Here is a 14094-nt window from a genome sequence, read left to right on the forward strand (position 1 = left end):
AATTTTGTTGCTCTTCTTTATCACTTACTTATTAGCATTTGAAAAACATGTATTCTAGACTAAAATAATGCCTGATTGGTTTAAGTTGGAAAACAGTTTTCAAACGTTCTAAGAATTTCTTCAGTGTGTGGGGAAGGCTTAAAAGGACAGAGGCTGCCTGTTGCTGACCTGAGTGGTGCGGCTTCTCTTCTCTGTTTGCTCACAGAAACTGATGATAGGTGAAATGAGCAGGTCAAAGTTCAGGGTCTTTGGAGGGTGTGGATGGTGCGAGTGTAGGGTGTAGGCAGTGGCGACCATGTGGGGAGCCCCTGAGTTTTGTGGTTCTGGGACACCCGCACGGCAGGTGTGCAGGTCAGACGTGAAGAAGGGAACCTGGAGAGGAGATTGTTAATGAGCTGAAATTGTACACGGCTTACAACTGTGAGCAGGGACCTGCTTGTGAAGTGAATTAGGTTGTGCCTGGGAAAGCAGTGGGGAGGGGAGTGTGAGAGCCGTGGATGTGTCAAATGCTCGTGGTGAATCGCGTCAGCTGGGGCTGAGGGTGGCCCCTGGTTTGATGGCAGGCAGGGCATGGTGACCTTGGGAGGGGCAGATTTGGGCTTGGTGACCCAGGAAGGAGGAACCAGCTGCAGGTGCCGTCCACTCTCTCCAGGAGGTTTACTCGAAAGGAAGCGAGGCAGAGGAGAGGGCATGGACGGGGAGGAGGCGTCGAGAAGACATCTGTGGTTAAGACGGGACGGGCGGCTCCAGGTGTCGGCCAGGGGCACCATGCTGCAGAGGGGAAGGCGGAGGGGGTGGGGATGGGCAGCAGAGGCTGCATCAGGTGCCGGAGCTGGTGGCCTCTCGCAGGTGGAGCTGCTGGCCTGGGTGGGGGCTCAGGGGTCGCACTGCCTGCGTGGCCTGGCACTGGCCCAGCAGAGGCTCCTCTCTGCCCTCGGCTGGTGGCTCCCTGTGTCTCCTCCTGCCACACGTGGCCATCCTAGTGCTGGATTTATGGCGTACACAGCCATCTTAGCTGTCATTGTGTGGGTGATAACAGACCTGTGAGATGGAAGTGGCTGCTCTTGCCCATCCGGGCCCTGCCCCGTGCCGTCATCAGCACAGTGTCACCGCGTGGCCGCCCTCCACCCGTTTGTCTCTGCACACTCGACCCGTCTACTCCACCCGCACTTCTGCCCCTCACCATCGCCGCCACCTCCTGCCTGGGTCCTGCCGCTGCCCTCACCCCAGCCAGAGTTCTGGGAAACCCCAGGGCAGCTGGCTCCCCTCCCACTGACCACTGCACCCAGGGGCCGCGCCGCGCCTCCGTCCCTCCTGCCCCACTCATCCTGCCTCGTGGGAGCCACCGACCGACTGCCCTGGTGCTCCTTAGACCCACAAGCTGTGCTGTGGGGGCTTTGCAGGTGCTGCTGTGTGGCCTGGGCAGGGTCTCCACCTTGTTGATTCTCTGCTCGAATGTCCCAGACCACAGAGACCCAGCGACCCTCTTGAGGTAGCCGCACCCGGGCCACTCTCCCTCCCCACCTTATCGCCTTCCTTCTTTTCCTCTGATCACCACGACCTTATGCTCAGTGTGGGTTTTTTTAAAATCTACTTTCTTCTGTTGGAATGTAAACTCTGAGAGCAGAGACATTTGAAGGTGACCTTTGCTCAAGAGAAGATGCCCCAACAGAATGCAATGAGATCTTCACAGCCTTCAGTCCAGAGCCTTGTGGCTCCAGTGCAGGGACAGAGTTTCTCCTGGCAGTGGCCGTAGACACGCACAGTCCTCATGGGCTATGGAGAGTGGGTTGCTTGTATCTTTGGAGAATTGATTTGGTTCCTGCTATGCATGTTCTAGGTCACAAAAAATTTATCTGAACAAGAGTTAACAATACCTGGAAAAAAAATCGTGACAGAGCCAGGCAGCCCAGGGGGATGTGGGCTGTTCCCTGAGGCAGCTCTCGTGAGGCTGGTTCTGGCAATGACTTTCGGACTCAGCCAGAGGAGCTGGAGGAGGCCATTTCCAATGTCTTTCCCAACACCACTGCCTGGACTCGGGTTGAAGCACCATGAGAAGCTCTTGGCATTTTCATGTTCCTGGCTGTCCTAGTGCTGACTGACCAGGCACATGGACATCCTAACACTGAACTGACCGTGTACATGGACATCCTAGCCCTGGACTGACTGGGCACGTGAACATCCTATCACTGGACTGACCGTGTACGTGGATGTCCTAGTGCTGAACTGACCAGGCACATGGACATCCTAACACTGAACTGACCGGGCATGTGGACATCCTAGCGCTGGATTCACTGGGCACATGGACATCCTAGCACTTGACTGACCTGGCATGTGGACATCCTCGCGCTGGATTCACCAGACACATGGACATCCTAGCGCTGGACTGACCAGGCACATGGACATCCTAGCGCTGGATTCACCGGGCACGTGGACATCCTAGCGCTGGACTGACCTGGCATGTGGACATCCTAGTGCTGGATTCACCGGGCACATGGACATCCTAGCGCTGGATTCACTGGGCACATGGACATCCTAGCGCTGGACTGACCTGGCATGTGGACATCCTAGCGCTGGATTCACTGGGCACATGGACATCCTAGCTCTGGACTGACCAGGCATGTGGACATCCTAATACTGAACTAACCGGGCACGTGGACATCCTAGCTCTGGACTGACCGGACGCGTGGACATCCTAGCACTGAACTGACCGGGCACGTGGACATCCTAGCGCTGGATTCACTGGGCACATGGACATCCTAGCACTGGACTGACCTGGCATGTGGACATCCTAGCGCTGGACTGACCGGGCACGTGGACATCCTAACACTGAACTGACCAGACACGTGGACATCCTAGCACTGAACTGACCGGGCACATGGACATCCTAGCTCTGGACTGACCGGACACGTAGACATCCTAGCACTGAACTTGCTGCGCGTGGCCACACTCTCGCTGAATTTTACCTTTCACACTGAAAGAGCGGGAGGAAGGACAGCCAGGCAGAGCTGGGACATTTGCGAGGACGTTCGCAGGGTGGGAAGCGTTATGCATGACCAAGTTCGAATGTGTTAATGAAACATGGATGATGGAAGGTAGATCCTGCAATTTTTAGGGATGCTCTAACAATTCTGTGCTTCTGTGAAGTTTTGGGTGAAATTGGATGGGGGTGAAATATGAACACCTCTCAACGGTCTGGGCCTGTGTCCTGCCCAGAGCTGGGTTGCAGCGGGTTCCTGGCTCCATGGCATTCATGAGGGGTTACTGGGTTGGAAGATGAACATCCAGGGCCAGCAGATCCTGGCAGAGTCTCTGCTGCACGTATTTATGGTGAGAGACCCAGCAGAGCCTGGATGAGTCACCTGCCACCCACTTCTGAAAGTGGCCGGGGCATCTAGTGGGTGGTACCTGCCGGCCGCCGAGCTGGACAGGGACGCTGGATCCTCCTGGGATGGCTTTGGCTCCCACTAGGCAGATGTGGGCTTCCTAACGTTGGGCAGCCTCAACGAATCTGGGGGACCACACTAGTCACAGACCCCTCAGGGATCTGAGGGAGCGACGTCGTGTGGACAGATGTCCCCCTGGGGACACCAGTGGCTCTGAGGGTGGTCGGCTCAACCAGGAGCAGGGAAGGGGTGCTTGTGCTCCTTAGCTAATGCGCCATCTGAGCGAAAGATGTTTAGAGCCCCAAGTCCTTAGAGCCGTACCTGCAAAATGCAAATTGTGATGATGATGTCACAGTTGTGCGGATTAGAAGGATGTGCTGAGCGAAAGAACTTTGGAAGCTTTAAAGTGATTTTACTCATCTTTAAGTCTTTCTTCCTTCTGCCTCTTTGGTTGGGAATTGTGCCCAACAGAAACCGGGAGTTCTTAAGGAGAGTGTGCAGTGGTGACTGGACCACGGACCCTCTGCGTCCTTGCATCTAATGCTGGAAGCATCTCTGCAGGCATGATGGGACGTGACACCGCTCTCCCTGCAATGCTAGAGCGAGGCGCGCAGCCCCCTGATCCAGGCCGGCACCCACGAGAAGAGTGCACTGTGGGGCAGCAACATCCCCCAGAACTGCGGGAGGCCCCAGAGCTGGGGACGCGGCCCGGATGGAGGCCGGCTTTCATCTTCCTCTGGGAAGGTGGAGGGGCTTGGCCCCGACTGGGAAACCTTGAACGTTGCCCTCTGAGCCTTCTGTGTGTGTTTTTATGTATTTGTTCAAACAGTTACATTTTTAATGTATTTTACGTATTTATACCTAACTGAATGTAGGAAATTTCAGTTAGGTGTAATTTCTGCCCGCTGTTTTTACACAGCTCTGCAGAATAATCATTTTACTTGTATGCAGCAGTTTCACCAGGAAAATAGGGAGACGAAGGAAGTCTCTTGCCTTCGGCCACACATCCTTGGCATTGACGACCTTCTGACAGTAACACGCTGGTGCAGCTCACCCCCAGCCCCGCACATAGTGGCCTCTGCCCCACCTCAGTGGGCCCCAGTCCCACCGACGTGCAGCCCCCAGCACCTTCCCCATCTCCCCTTGAGGAAATTCTGTTTATTCTTCCAGGACTAGTTCAGGCCTTCCTTCTTTCTCAGGGTGCAGTGAGGCCTTCCTTGTGTGTACACCCAGAGTCCTGGCTTATGCTTTGCTATGGTGGCCGTCAGACGGGGTCAGCTGTTGAAGGGGGAACCTGCCTCATCTGTCTGTTCCTCCAGCACACTGGGCAGCTACACCATGTGATGGGCTCCGTCATTATTTAGTCAGTTGAACCAGAGCAATTAGGCAGAAGAAGAGATTTTTAAATTGCCACAGCCTGTAGAAAGTCCAAATAGAAATAAGCTTTTGGTTCAGACCCAGGCTACTGCAGCCATGGTTTTCTGCACAGCTTCCTTCTGGGAGCACCTCAACTTTCTTTTAGGCAATTGATGATAAAATGCCAGAAACGTGAGACGCGGGAAGGGTGGGGATGCGCCTGTTTTGTTCATGTCTGCGCCTGCAGCACCGGGCTGCCTATCCTGTGGGGACGCTGGAACGTCCGTGACGCTCATGAATAAGTCAGTGAGCCCAGCACCTCCCTTTTCAGAGGGGGAACCAAGGACCACAAGGGGCAAGTCCAGCCCAGCAGTTCAGAGAATCCTCCGGAAGGACTCAACGTGCTAGCTCTGCTCTGCTCTGCCTGGGGAGGTGGAAGGGGGGATGCGAGGGTAAGGGCTCCGGTCCAAGGCTACCCCAAGAACCCTTGTGCTGCCCTTGGGTCTGGTGGCCATGTCCCCCTCCGCCCCCTCGCACAGCCACTGGGAGCCAGAGCTCAGGGGTGTCGGCCAGCTTCATACTAACTGCCCAGACTTTGTTCAGACCTGCCTCTTCTCGTAAACCTAAAATATGTATTTTGGAAGGGCACGTGCTTGATGTCTGAGCTCTTAGAATGTCTCGTCTGATCTGCTATGGCGGAAAGTTGCCTTAGAAGAAGAAAGGTGCCCGCAGGTAGGAAAACCATCTCTCTGTAACTCACGCAGGGACCGTGTCGGTCTGGGGCCCACCCGAGGATGCACTGACTTTCGTGGACTTGCTCTCCGGCCCACTGCCCCAGCCCTGCCACCTCATCACTCACATTTAATGCAAGGTGTCATCTGTGACTGCCAAGCGTGGGCTCACCAGGAAGCCACCGATTGACAGCTCTTCCTCTGCTGAAGGATGAAAACACCCAGACTTGCAGTGAGGGTGCCCACTGTTTAAAAAAGAAGCTGCACTTTCCTCCGCAAAAGGGCTTGGCCAGCAGCGTGGTGCGCCCTGGACTGGCTCTGATGGGGCTTCCAGGGAGGACCCCCAGCAGGCCTGTGGTGTGGAGGGTCAGGAGGAGAAGGAGGGGCAGGCGGCCACCACTGGTCCATGGCCTGAAAGGTTTGGGCCCGCCAGCCCCCACCCCCCGCCTTCTGCTGCTGTGGGGCTTGCTGGGAACGCGTCCCACCTGCGAATCCAGCGGGTAGCGTTAGAGCCGTGGCAGATGGGCTGGATTTGGCTGCTGTTTGGGTTGCGGGTGACGATAGGTGTGCAGCCCGGGGCAGAGATGGACACACAGGGCCATGCTGACATCAGGGGGAAGAGGCCACGGCAGTTCCACGTGAGGGTCACCGTCGATGGAACTCCTTCCTCCACACACTTGGCTCCCCAGGGAGAAGGAAGGTCGGGGTGCCTCTGCCGGGCGTCTTTGCGAGTGTGAGGAGGAGACCACTCTGCTCAGTCGGCTCTGCTTTGATGAGAGCTTAGTGGTCTGGACGAGCACCCACGCTCGTGCCTGGTGCGCAGGACAGGTCTGAACAGACTCAGGCTTCCCCCGTCCCTGAGTAGCACCACAGCGCCCGAGCCGCAGGCCCTCCCTCTGCTGTCACCGATGGGTTCTGCTTGTCACTGGGACCTCTTTCCCGAGCCGGCAACTCATCCATTGGGACGGAACCAAGCGAGATGCCAACTCGGGGCCACAGTTTTCAGCGGCCATTCAGGAGGGTCTGCTCTGCCCAGTGTGGTACCGAGCCAGGCACCGAGAAGAGAATGACAGCACTCGCCCTCTGGTCAGGGCTCCACGGGGATGGAGACTCCCTGCCAGTTTTTAGGGTTAGGGAAGGACACCCCGCTTTATAGCAGAGTTTGTAGTGGCAAGAAATTGCCAGCTGTTTAACTATGCATCAGAGTGCACTAGTTAACTAACGCACTCTAAACCATTCCTGGCTCCAAGCTCCAAGATGATTAGGTAAGAAAAGCAGGTTGTGCAACAGTGTGTGAAGCTGATCCGATGACTGTAAAGGCCTGTGGCAAGCGTGCACGTGTGTGCGTGTGATGAGCACACGTTAGCGTTGGGCACACGGCCTGCCGTCAGCGGTTGCTTCTCAGAGGCGCGTGCCAAGGGCCCAGGGATGGCAACGCCCTTCTGTGCTGAAGGTGCCTGGGTGGGTCTTGTGGAATAGACGTGTGAGGACGACCCACAGGGTGGAGTCTGGCCTGGCCAGGGCTGGAAGTCGTAGGACAAAAGGCAGAGGTGAGAAGAGGCAGTTCTGTGAAAGAAGCCCCGCCCTCGAGCTGGGACTTTGAATTGGTTTGCGTTTGAAAACCGGGGTTGGTAAAAGCTGGGCACCCACACCTCTTCTTCTGTTGCAGCTGGTGGCAGCGATCGTGTTTATCAGTTTTGGCGTGGTGGCCGCCTTCTGCTGTGCCATCGTGGACAGTGTATTTGCAGCACAGCACATTGTGAGTACACTGTCATTGTGTGCACAGTCGCTTTCCGGGGCTGAACGAGTCGACGTGAAAAAAGTACAATTTCATTTTGCAGATCTCAGCTCAGACAGCTTCACAGTCAGTCTCCACGCTGGGGGTTGCCAGTGACTGTCTCTCCTCTCAGCAAGTCTCATTTCCTACACAACGAACTTCCCTCTCCACACACACTACACACACCATACAACACTCAGAGGACACAGCACACACCACAACAGAGTACACAGCACACACCATTCAACACACAGATCACACAGCACACACACCACACAGAGCACACAGCACACACCACACAACACACAGAGCACACAGCACACACCACAACAGAGCACACAGCACACAGAGCACACAGCACACACCACAACAGAGCACACAGCACACAGCACACAACACACAGAGCACACAGCACACAGCACACAGAGCACACAGCACATACAACGTAGCACACACCACACACAACGCAGCACACACACCACACAGAGCACACACCACACAACACAGACAGCACACAGCACACACACAACAGAGCACACAGCACACACCATACAACACAGATCACACAGCACACACACCACACAGAGCACACAGCACATACATCACACATAACACAGCACACACACCACACAGAGCACACAGCACATACATCACACATAACACAGCACACACACCACACACAACACAGCACACACCACACACCAGAGCACACACCACACACACCACAGAGAGCACACAGCACATACACCACACAGAGCACACACCACACAGCACACAGCACACAAACCACAACAGAGCACACAGCACACACACCACACACAACACAGCACACACCACACACCAGAGCATACACCACACAGAGAACATACCACACACAACACAGCACACACAACACAGCACACACACCACAGCACAGACCACACACCAGAGCACATACCACACACACCACACAGAGCACACAGCACACACACCACACAGAGCACACAGCACACACAGCACACACAACACAGCACACACCACACACCAGAGCACACACCACACACACCACACAGAGCACACAGTACACACACCACACAGAGCACACAGTACACACACCACACACAACACAGCACACACCACACACCAGAGCACAGAGCACACAGCACACACACCACACAGAGCACACAGCACACACACCACACAGAGCACACAGCACACACAGCACGCACACCACACAGAGCACACAGCACACACACCACACAGAGCACACAGCACACACACCACACAGAGCACACAGCACACACAGCACGCACACCACACGGAGCACACAGCACACACACCACACAGTACACACCACACACACATACACACCACACCACACACTTTTCACCTCTAAATGAACAGGTTTTCTCTAAAATCGCAGGCTGAGGAATCATTTCTGTGTCCTCCTGAGGTGGGTCCTCAGCCTCCGGTGGGCTGCACCATCCCCCCCTCCTCCCTGGCTGGGCTCCTGGGTGGGCTCTCACCATCTGGGTGGCAGCTGGTCCCCGGGAGCAGCCGAATTGCTTGTCATGAACTCTCAGACCAAACCTGTGATTGTTTTTCCTTCTTTTTCCATAAATCACACTGAAAGGCACTGAAGGTTAGTGTTAGCCCTTTGTCTGCCCCAGCGGTTTCATTATATGAAGGCAAGTGTGGGAGCACATTCACAAAACACATGTGCGTGCACGCATGCACACACCACGGCTCACATGCTCACGCTCACACATGCACGCACGCGCGCGCACACACACACACTCCCACGGAGGTGTGTCACGGGAGCTTTCTCAGCGGGTGGCTGGGTGACTTGCTATTCCACAGCTTCCAGACGGTGGTTTCCACTGTGCTCCAGGCGCCCGTGGCCGTGGCTCCGCTGAGGAGCAGGGTCCGGTCTCTGACCGCAGTCGGGGGTGTCCCCAGGCTCCGGACCTCAGGCGCCTGTCCACTCTGGAGGGCCACGCAAGGTGTGCATCTAGGCAGGCGTGGGAGCCTCTTGGTTAGAAACAAAGCAGGGCCCCTGGCCAGGGCCTCCCAGGGCTGACTTTAGGACGAATGCGCAGACGGCATTCACCGGAGCTCAGACGCCATCGAGGAAAACGTGGCACTGCCTCGTGTGCTGCTGAGGAAGAAGACAGACGGTGAATTACAGCTCTAAGGGCGTCATATGGGGACGTGCGTGCCTTCCAACTGTTGAGAGAGGCTGAGGACACCATGCTGCTAGGCCTCTGTCCCCATGGGGTTCGGGCACGCCGCCCTCCCTCCCGGCAGGAGCCTCTGTCCGTGGGGTTGGGGTGCATTGCCCTCTCTCCAGGAAAGAGCCTCTGTCCCCTTGGGCTCTTCATCGTTACCTGTGGTCTCATGTCTGTCCCCTCAGGGGAAGATAAACACCCAGAGACAGAGACTTGTGTCTGCTTCCTCCATTGCTGTGTCACCTAGAACGCATCCGGCCATAATAGTACTTCACCAGTGGGGGCCCAAAGGACCGATGAGTGATTCTCTGTCTCATCTGTTGCAGTGTTACTAGTGGTTTCTAATACTTTTCTTGGTTCAGAACTAGGAGCGCTTTGAGAAATACTAATAAAACTAAACGTGGGCAATGCAACCCTAGCTTATTTGCAGGTGATGCAGTTTTGTGGCATTTTAGTTTTGGTACTTCCTGCTGTCCTCTACCATAGCAATTACAAGCACTTTGCAATGGTCAGTTTATGGGTCTGTCTGCTTCACTAGTCTATAAATCCCTTAAGGGCAAGAACTGTGTCTCGTTATCCTTACCATTTGGCACTGTGTCTGCTCCATGAATGTTGCAGATGGTCGGATGGATTGATAGTTGGATAGGGCCACAAATGGGTGTATGGCTGAATGGTTGGATGGATGGATAGAAGGATGGATAATGGGTGGATGACAGAGGAATGGATGGATGGGTGGATGTGGATGAATGGAAGTATGGGTGATGGATGGATGGATAGAAGGACGGATGATGGATGGATGGATGGATGATGGATGTGGATGGATAGAAGGATGGATGATGGATAGGTAGGAGGATGGATAATGGATGATGGATGGATGATGGACAGATGGAAGGATGGAAGTATGGATGACAGATGGGTGGATGGGTGGATGTGGATGAATCAAAGGATGGATAATGGATGGATGATGGGTGGATGGATGGAAGGATGGATGGATACATGGATGGATGGATGGATGGATGGAAGGATGGATGACAGATGGGTGGATGGATGGATGTGGATGAATAGAAGGATGGATAATGGATGGATGATGGATGGATGGATAGAAGGATGGATGATAGATGAGTGGATGGAAGGATGGATGACAGATGGGGGGATGGATGGATGTGGATGAATAGAAGGATGGATAATGGATGGATGATGGATGATGGATGGATGGATAAAAGGATGGATGACAGATGAATGGATGGGTGGATGTGGATGAATCAAAGGATGGATAATGGATGGATGATGGATGGATGGTTGGATGATGGTTGGATGGATGGATGTGGATGAATGGAAGGATGGATAATGGATGGATGATGGATGGATGGATAGAAGGATGGATGATAGATGAGTGGATGGATGGATGTAGATGAATGGAAGGATGGATGATGGATGTGGATGGATAGAAGGATGGATGATGGATAGATAGAAGGATGGATAATGGATGATGGATGGATGATGGACAGATGGAAGGATGGAAGTATGGATGACAGATGGGTGGATGGATGGATGTGGATGAATGGAAGGATGGATAATGGATGGATGATGGATGGATGGATAGAAGGATGGATGGATACATGGATGGATGGATGGATGGGTGGATGGATTGATGTGGATGAATGGAAGGATGGATAATGGATGGATGATGGATGGATGGATAGAAGGATGGATGATAGATGAGTGGATGGATGGATGTAGATGAATGGAAGGATGGATGATGGATGTGGATGGATAGAAGGATGGATGATGGATAGATAGAAGGATAGATAATGGATGATGGATGGATGATGGACAGATGGAAGGATGGAAGTATGGATGACAGATGGGTGGATGGATGGATGTGGATGAATGGAAGGATGGATAATGGATGCATGATGGATGGATGGATAGAAGGATGGATGGATACATGGATGGATGGATGGATGGGTGGATGGATTGGTGTGGATGAATGGAAGGATGGATAATGGATGGATGATGGATGGATGGATAGAAGGATGGATGATAGATGAGTGGATGGATGGATGTAGATGAATGGAAGGATGGATGATGGATGTGGATGGATAGAAGGATGGATGATGGATAGATAGAAGGATGGATAATGGATGATGGATGGATGTTGGACAGATGGAAGGATGGAAGTATGGATGACAGATGGGTGGATGGATGGATGTGGATGAATGGAAGGATGGATGATGGATGCATGATGGATGAATTAATAGACAGATGTGGAGGATGGAAGGAAGAATGGGTGGATGCATAGATGATTGATTGGATGATTGGATGGATGGTTGGGTGGGTGGGTGGATGATTGGATGGTTGGAGGGATGAGTTTATTAGTCTGAAATCCTTCTTGCTACCTTCCTAGTAGAAGAGACAATATTTTCTTTTATGAAACGATGCAGGAGCCTAACACCTGTGGTGTGGGGTGGTAGGGATGCCCCTCAAAAGGCCAAGCACCTGTCTCCCTTCTGCTGCCCTTGTTGACTGATGGAGAATATGCATGGCCCGAGGTACCCTCCCATGGGGCTTTCTGCTGTCTGCCCTCCTGGATGCAGCAGCCCAGCCGTTCTGCAGGGATCATGGAGTCTCCCGTCTTGTGTTCTCTGTCTGGGAGGCTCAAGTTGGTGTTGGCTTTGGTCCTTGAGGCCCCTGAGCCTGAGACCCACAGGACGGGAATTGCCTCTGGCCTCTCCTGCCTGGAGGCACCTGTTTTATTCCATCTGTGTTTATCTGTTTCTCTAGGAACCGAGGCCCCTCACCACGGGAAGATGCCAGTTTTACTCCAGTGGGGTGGGGTACTTGTACGACGTCTACCAGACAGAGGTGAGCAGGAGCACTGAGATTCACATGGGTTTTGCTCAGCTAACCCCACCGACCCCACGTGGTTTTCCCTGCACACAGGCATGGTCTGAATATTTTGATTCTAATAGTTCCTGGGGGTCTCCCCTGCAGGTGGTAAACCATTGATGCCCCCTGTGTTTGGGGCCTTGACACTTCGATGTGCTGTATTTCACTCTGGAGTCAGAGCTCCCGACTTGCTTCATTAAATCACAACAGTCTCAGAGTTCATGTGTCCAGTTCTGTATGGCTCTTCCAATTAGCATTTTTCTAACTTAATTATTGCAATAAGAAGCAAGGTTAATACATTTACAGTGTCCGAGAAACTTCTGGATTTCCCTGAGCCACCGACAGCGGCAGTGTGACCTCATTTCTCTTTCCAGGTGAGTGAGATGCGGGGAGTGATGACCCGCGGGCGGCCGCCGCCTTCTCCAGGACCATCCGAGGGCACAGCTCTGTGACGGTGCTGTGTCTCGCGCCTGCCCTGTGTGGATTCCTGGCTTTAGCTAAACGCAGCCTCTCATCCTTAGCACGGGTGTCAGAGGAGGAGGAGGAGCCGGAGGCCCTCTCAGTGGCCAGCACCTGCCAGCTTGTCTGGGACTCTCCAGCAGCTGCTGGGAGGCATCCTGTGTGTGTGGGGGGAGGATAGGCAGGAGGCATCCCATGTGTGTGTAGGGGGGAGGTGTCCTGTGTGTGTGTGTGTATGTGTATGTGTGTGTGGAGGTGTCCTCTGTGTGTGTGTGGTAGGCGGGAGGCATGCCATGTGTGTATGTGGGGGGGAGGCATCCTGTGTGTGTGTGTGTGTGTGTGTGTGTGGAGGTGTCCTCTGTGTGTGTGTGTGTGTGGGGAGGCATCCTGTGTGTGTGTGTGGGGGGGGGAGGCATACTGTGTGTGTGAGTCGGGGGGAGGCGTCCTGTGTGTGTGGGGGGGAGGCATCCTGTGTGTGTGTCAGGGGAGGCGTCCTCTGTGTGTGTGTGTTTGTGTGTGTGTGTGGAGCCGTCCTCTGTGTGTGTGTGTTTGTGTGTGTGTGTGGAGCCGTCCTCTGTGTGTGTGTTGGGGGGTGTCCCCTGGCCAGGGCTTTCAAGGTTGTCACACGGAGGTGGCAGGTGTCTCTTCCGAGGCTGCCAGTGCTCAAGCCTGTGGGGACGGCGCCCTGGGACGGGGCCTGTTCTGCCGCCCTCCAGGCTCTCAGGCTTCTGTGCACCCCACGCCGAGGGCCTCCTGGGCTCTGTCCTTCTGCCCACGCACGCTGATACTTCCCTCTGCTCCTGGGATCATGGAGAAGCAAGGCCTCTCCTCCGAGCCCCGGTTATCGGCCTCTGGGACCAGCCTGTGCCCCTGACCTCTCCTGCAGGAAGGGTCCTGGCCCCCGAGCCCCCAAGCCTCTGCATCTGGAGTCGGGGGCAAGTCAGGAGGGGCAGCTGCTTGGCTGGGCCTGAGTGGCGGCTCCCAGCTCCCACGAGGCAGCCCTGCCCTTGGTGGGGTGGGTGAGGTGGGTGAGGTGGTGGGCGGCCTGTGACCTGACAAGGCCTCTCTGCCCCAGGTCACCTGTCACTCCCTGGATGGCGAGTGCCAGCTGAAGGTGAGGAGCAACACCTGCTACTGCTGTGACCTCTACACCTGCGGGAGGTGAGGGATGCTGGGGACCCCCGTATCTACACCTGCGGGAGGTGAGGGGTGCCGGGGACCCCCGTATCTACACTTGTGGGAGGTGAGGGGTGCCGGGGACCCCCGTATCTACACCTGCGGGAGGTGAG

At 54.7% G+C, this 14094-nt stretch overlaps 1 protein-coding gene across 3 annotated transcripts in view; it reads left to right on the plus strand.

The window, feature by feature from the left end:
• TMEM255B (transmembrane protein 255B) overlaps positions 1 to 14094 on the plus strand; it is a 60161-nt gene that overhangs the window by 34694 nt on the left and 11373 nt on the right. For 2 of the 3 annotated variants that reach the window (XM_024231034.3, XM_054529315.2), the window contains exons 4-6: positions 7143 to 7232; positions 12242 to 12322; positions 13881 to 13966. In XM_024231034.3, coding sequence (XP_024086802.3) covers positions 7143 to 7232; positions 12242 to 12322; positions 13881 to 13966 — 257 coding nt within the window. The remainder of the gene's footprint in view (positions 1 to 7142; positions 7233 to 12241; positions 12323 to 13880; positions 13967 to 14094) is intronic. The other variant, XM_054529314.2, reaches the window with a different exon arrangement.

Source organism: Pongo abelii, chromosome 14, assembly GCF_028885655.2.
Source record: "Pongo abelii isolate AG06213 chromosome 14, NHGRI_mPonAbe1-v2.0_pri, whole genome shotgun sequence".
Classification (NCBI taxonomy): domain Eukaryota; kingdom Metazoa; phylum Chordata; class Mammalia; order Primates; family Hominidae; genus Pongo; species Pongo abelii.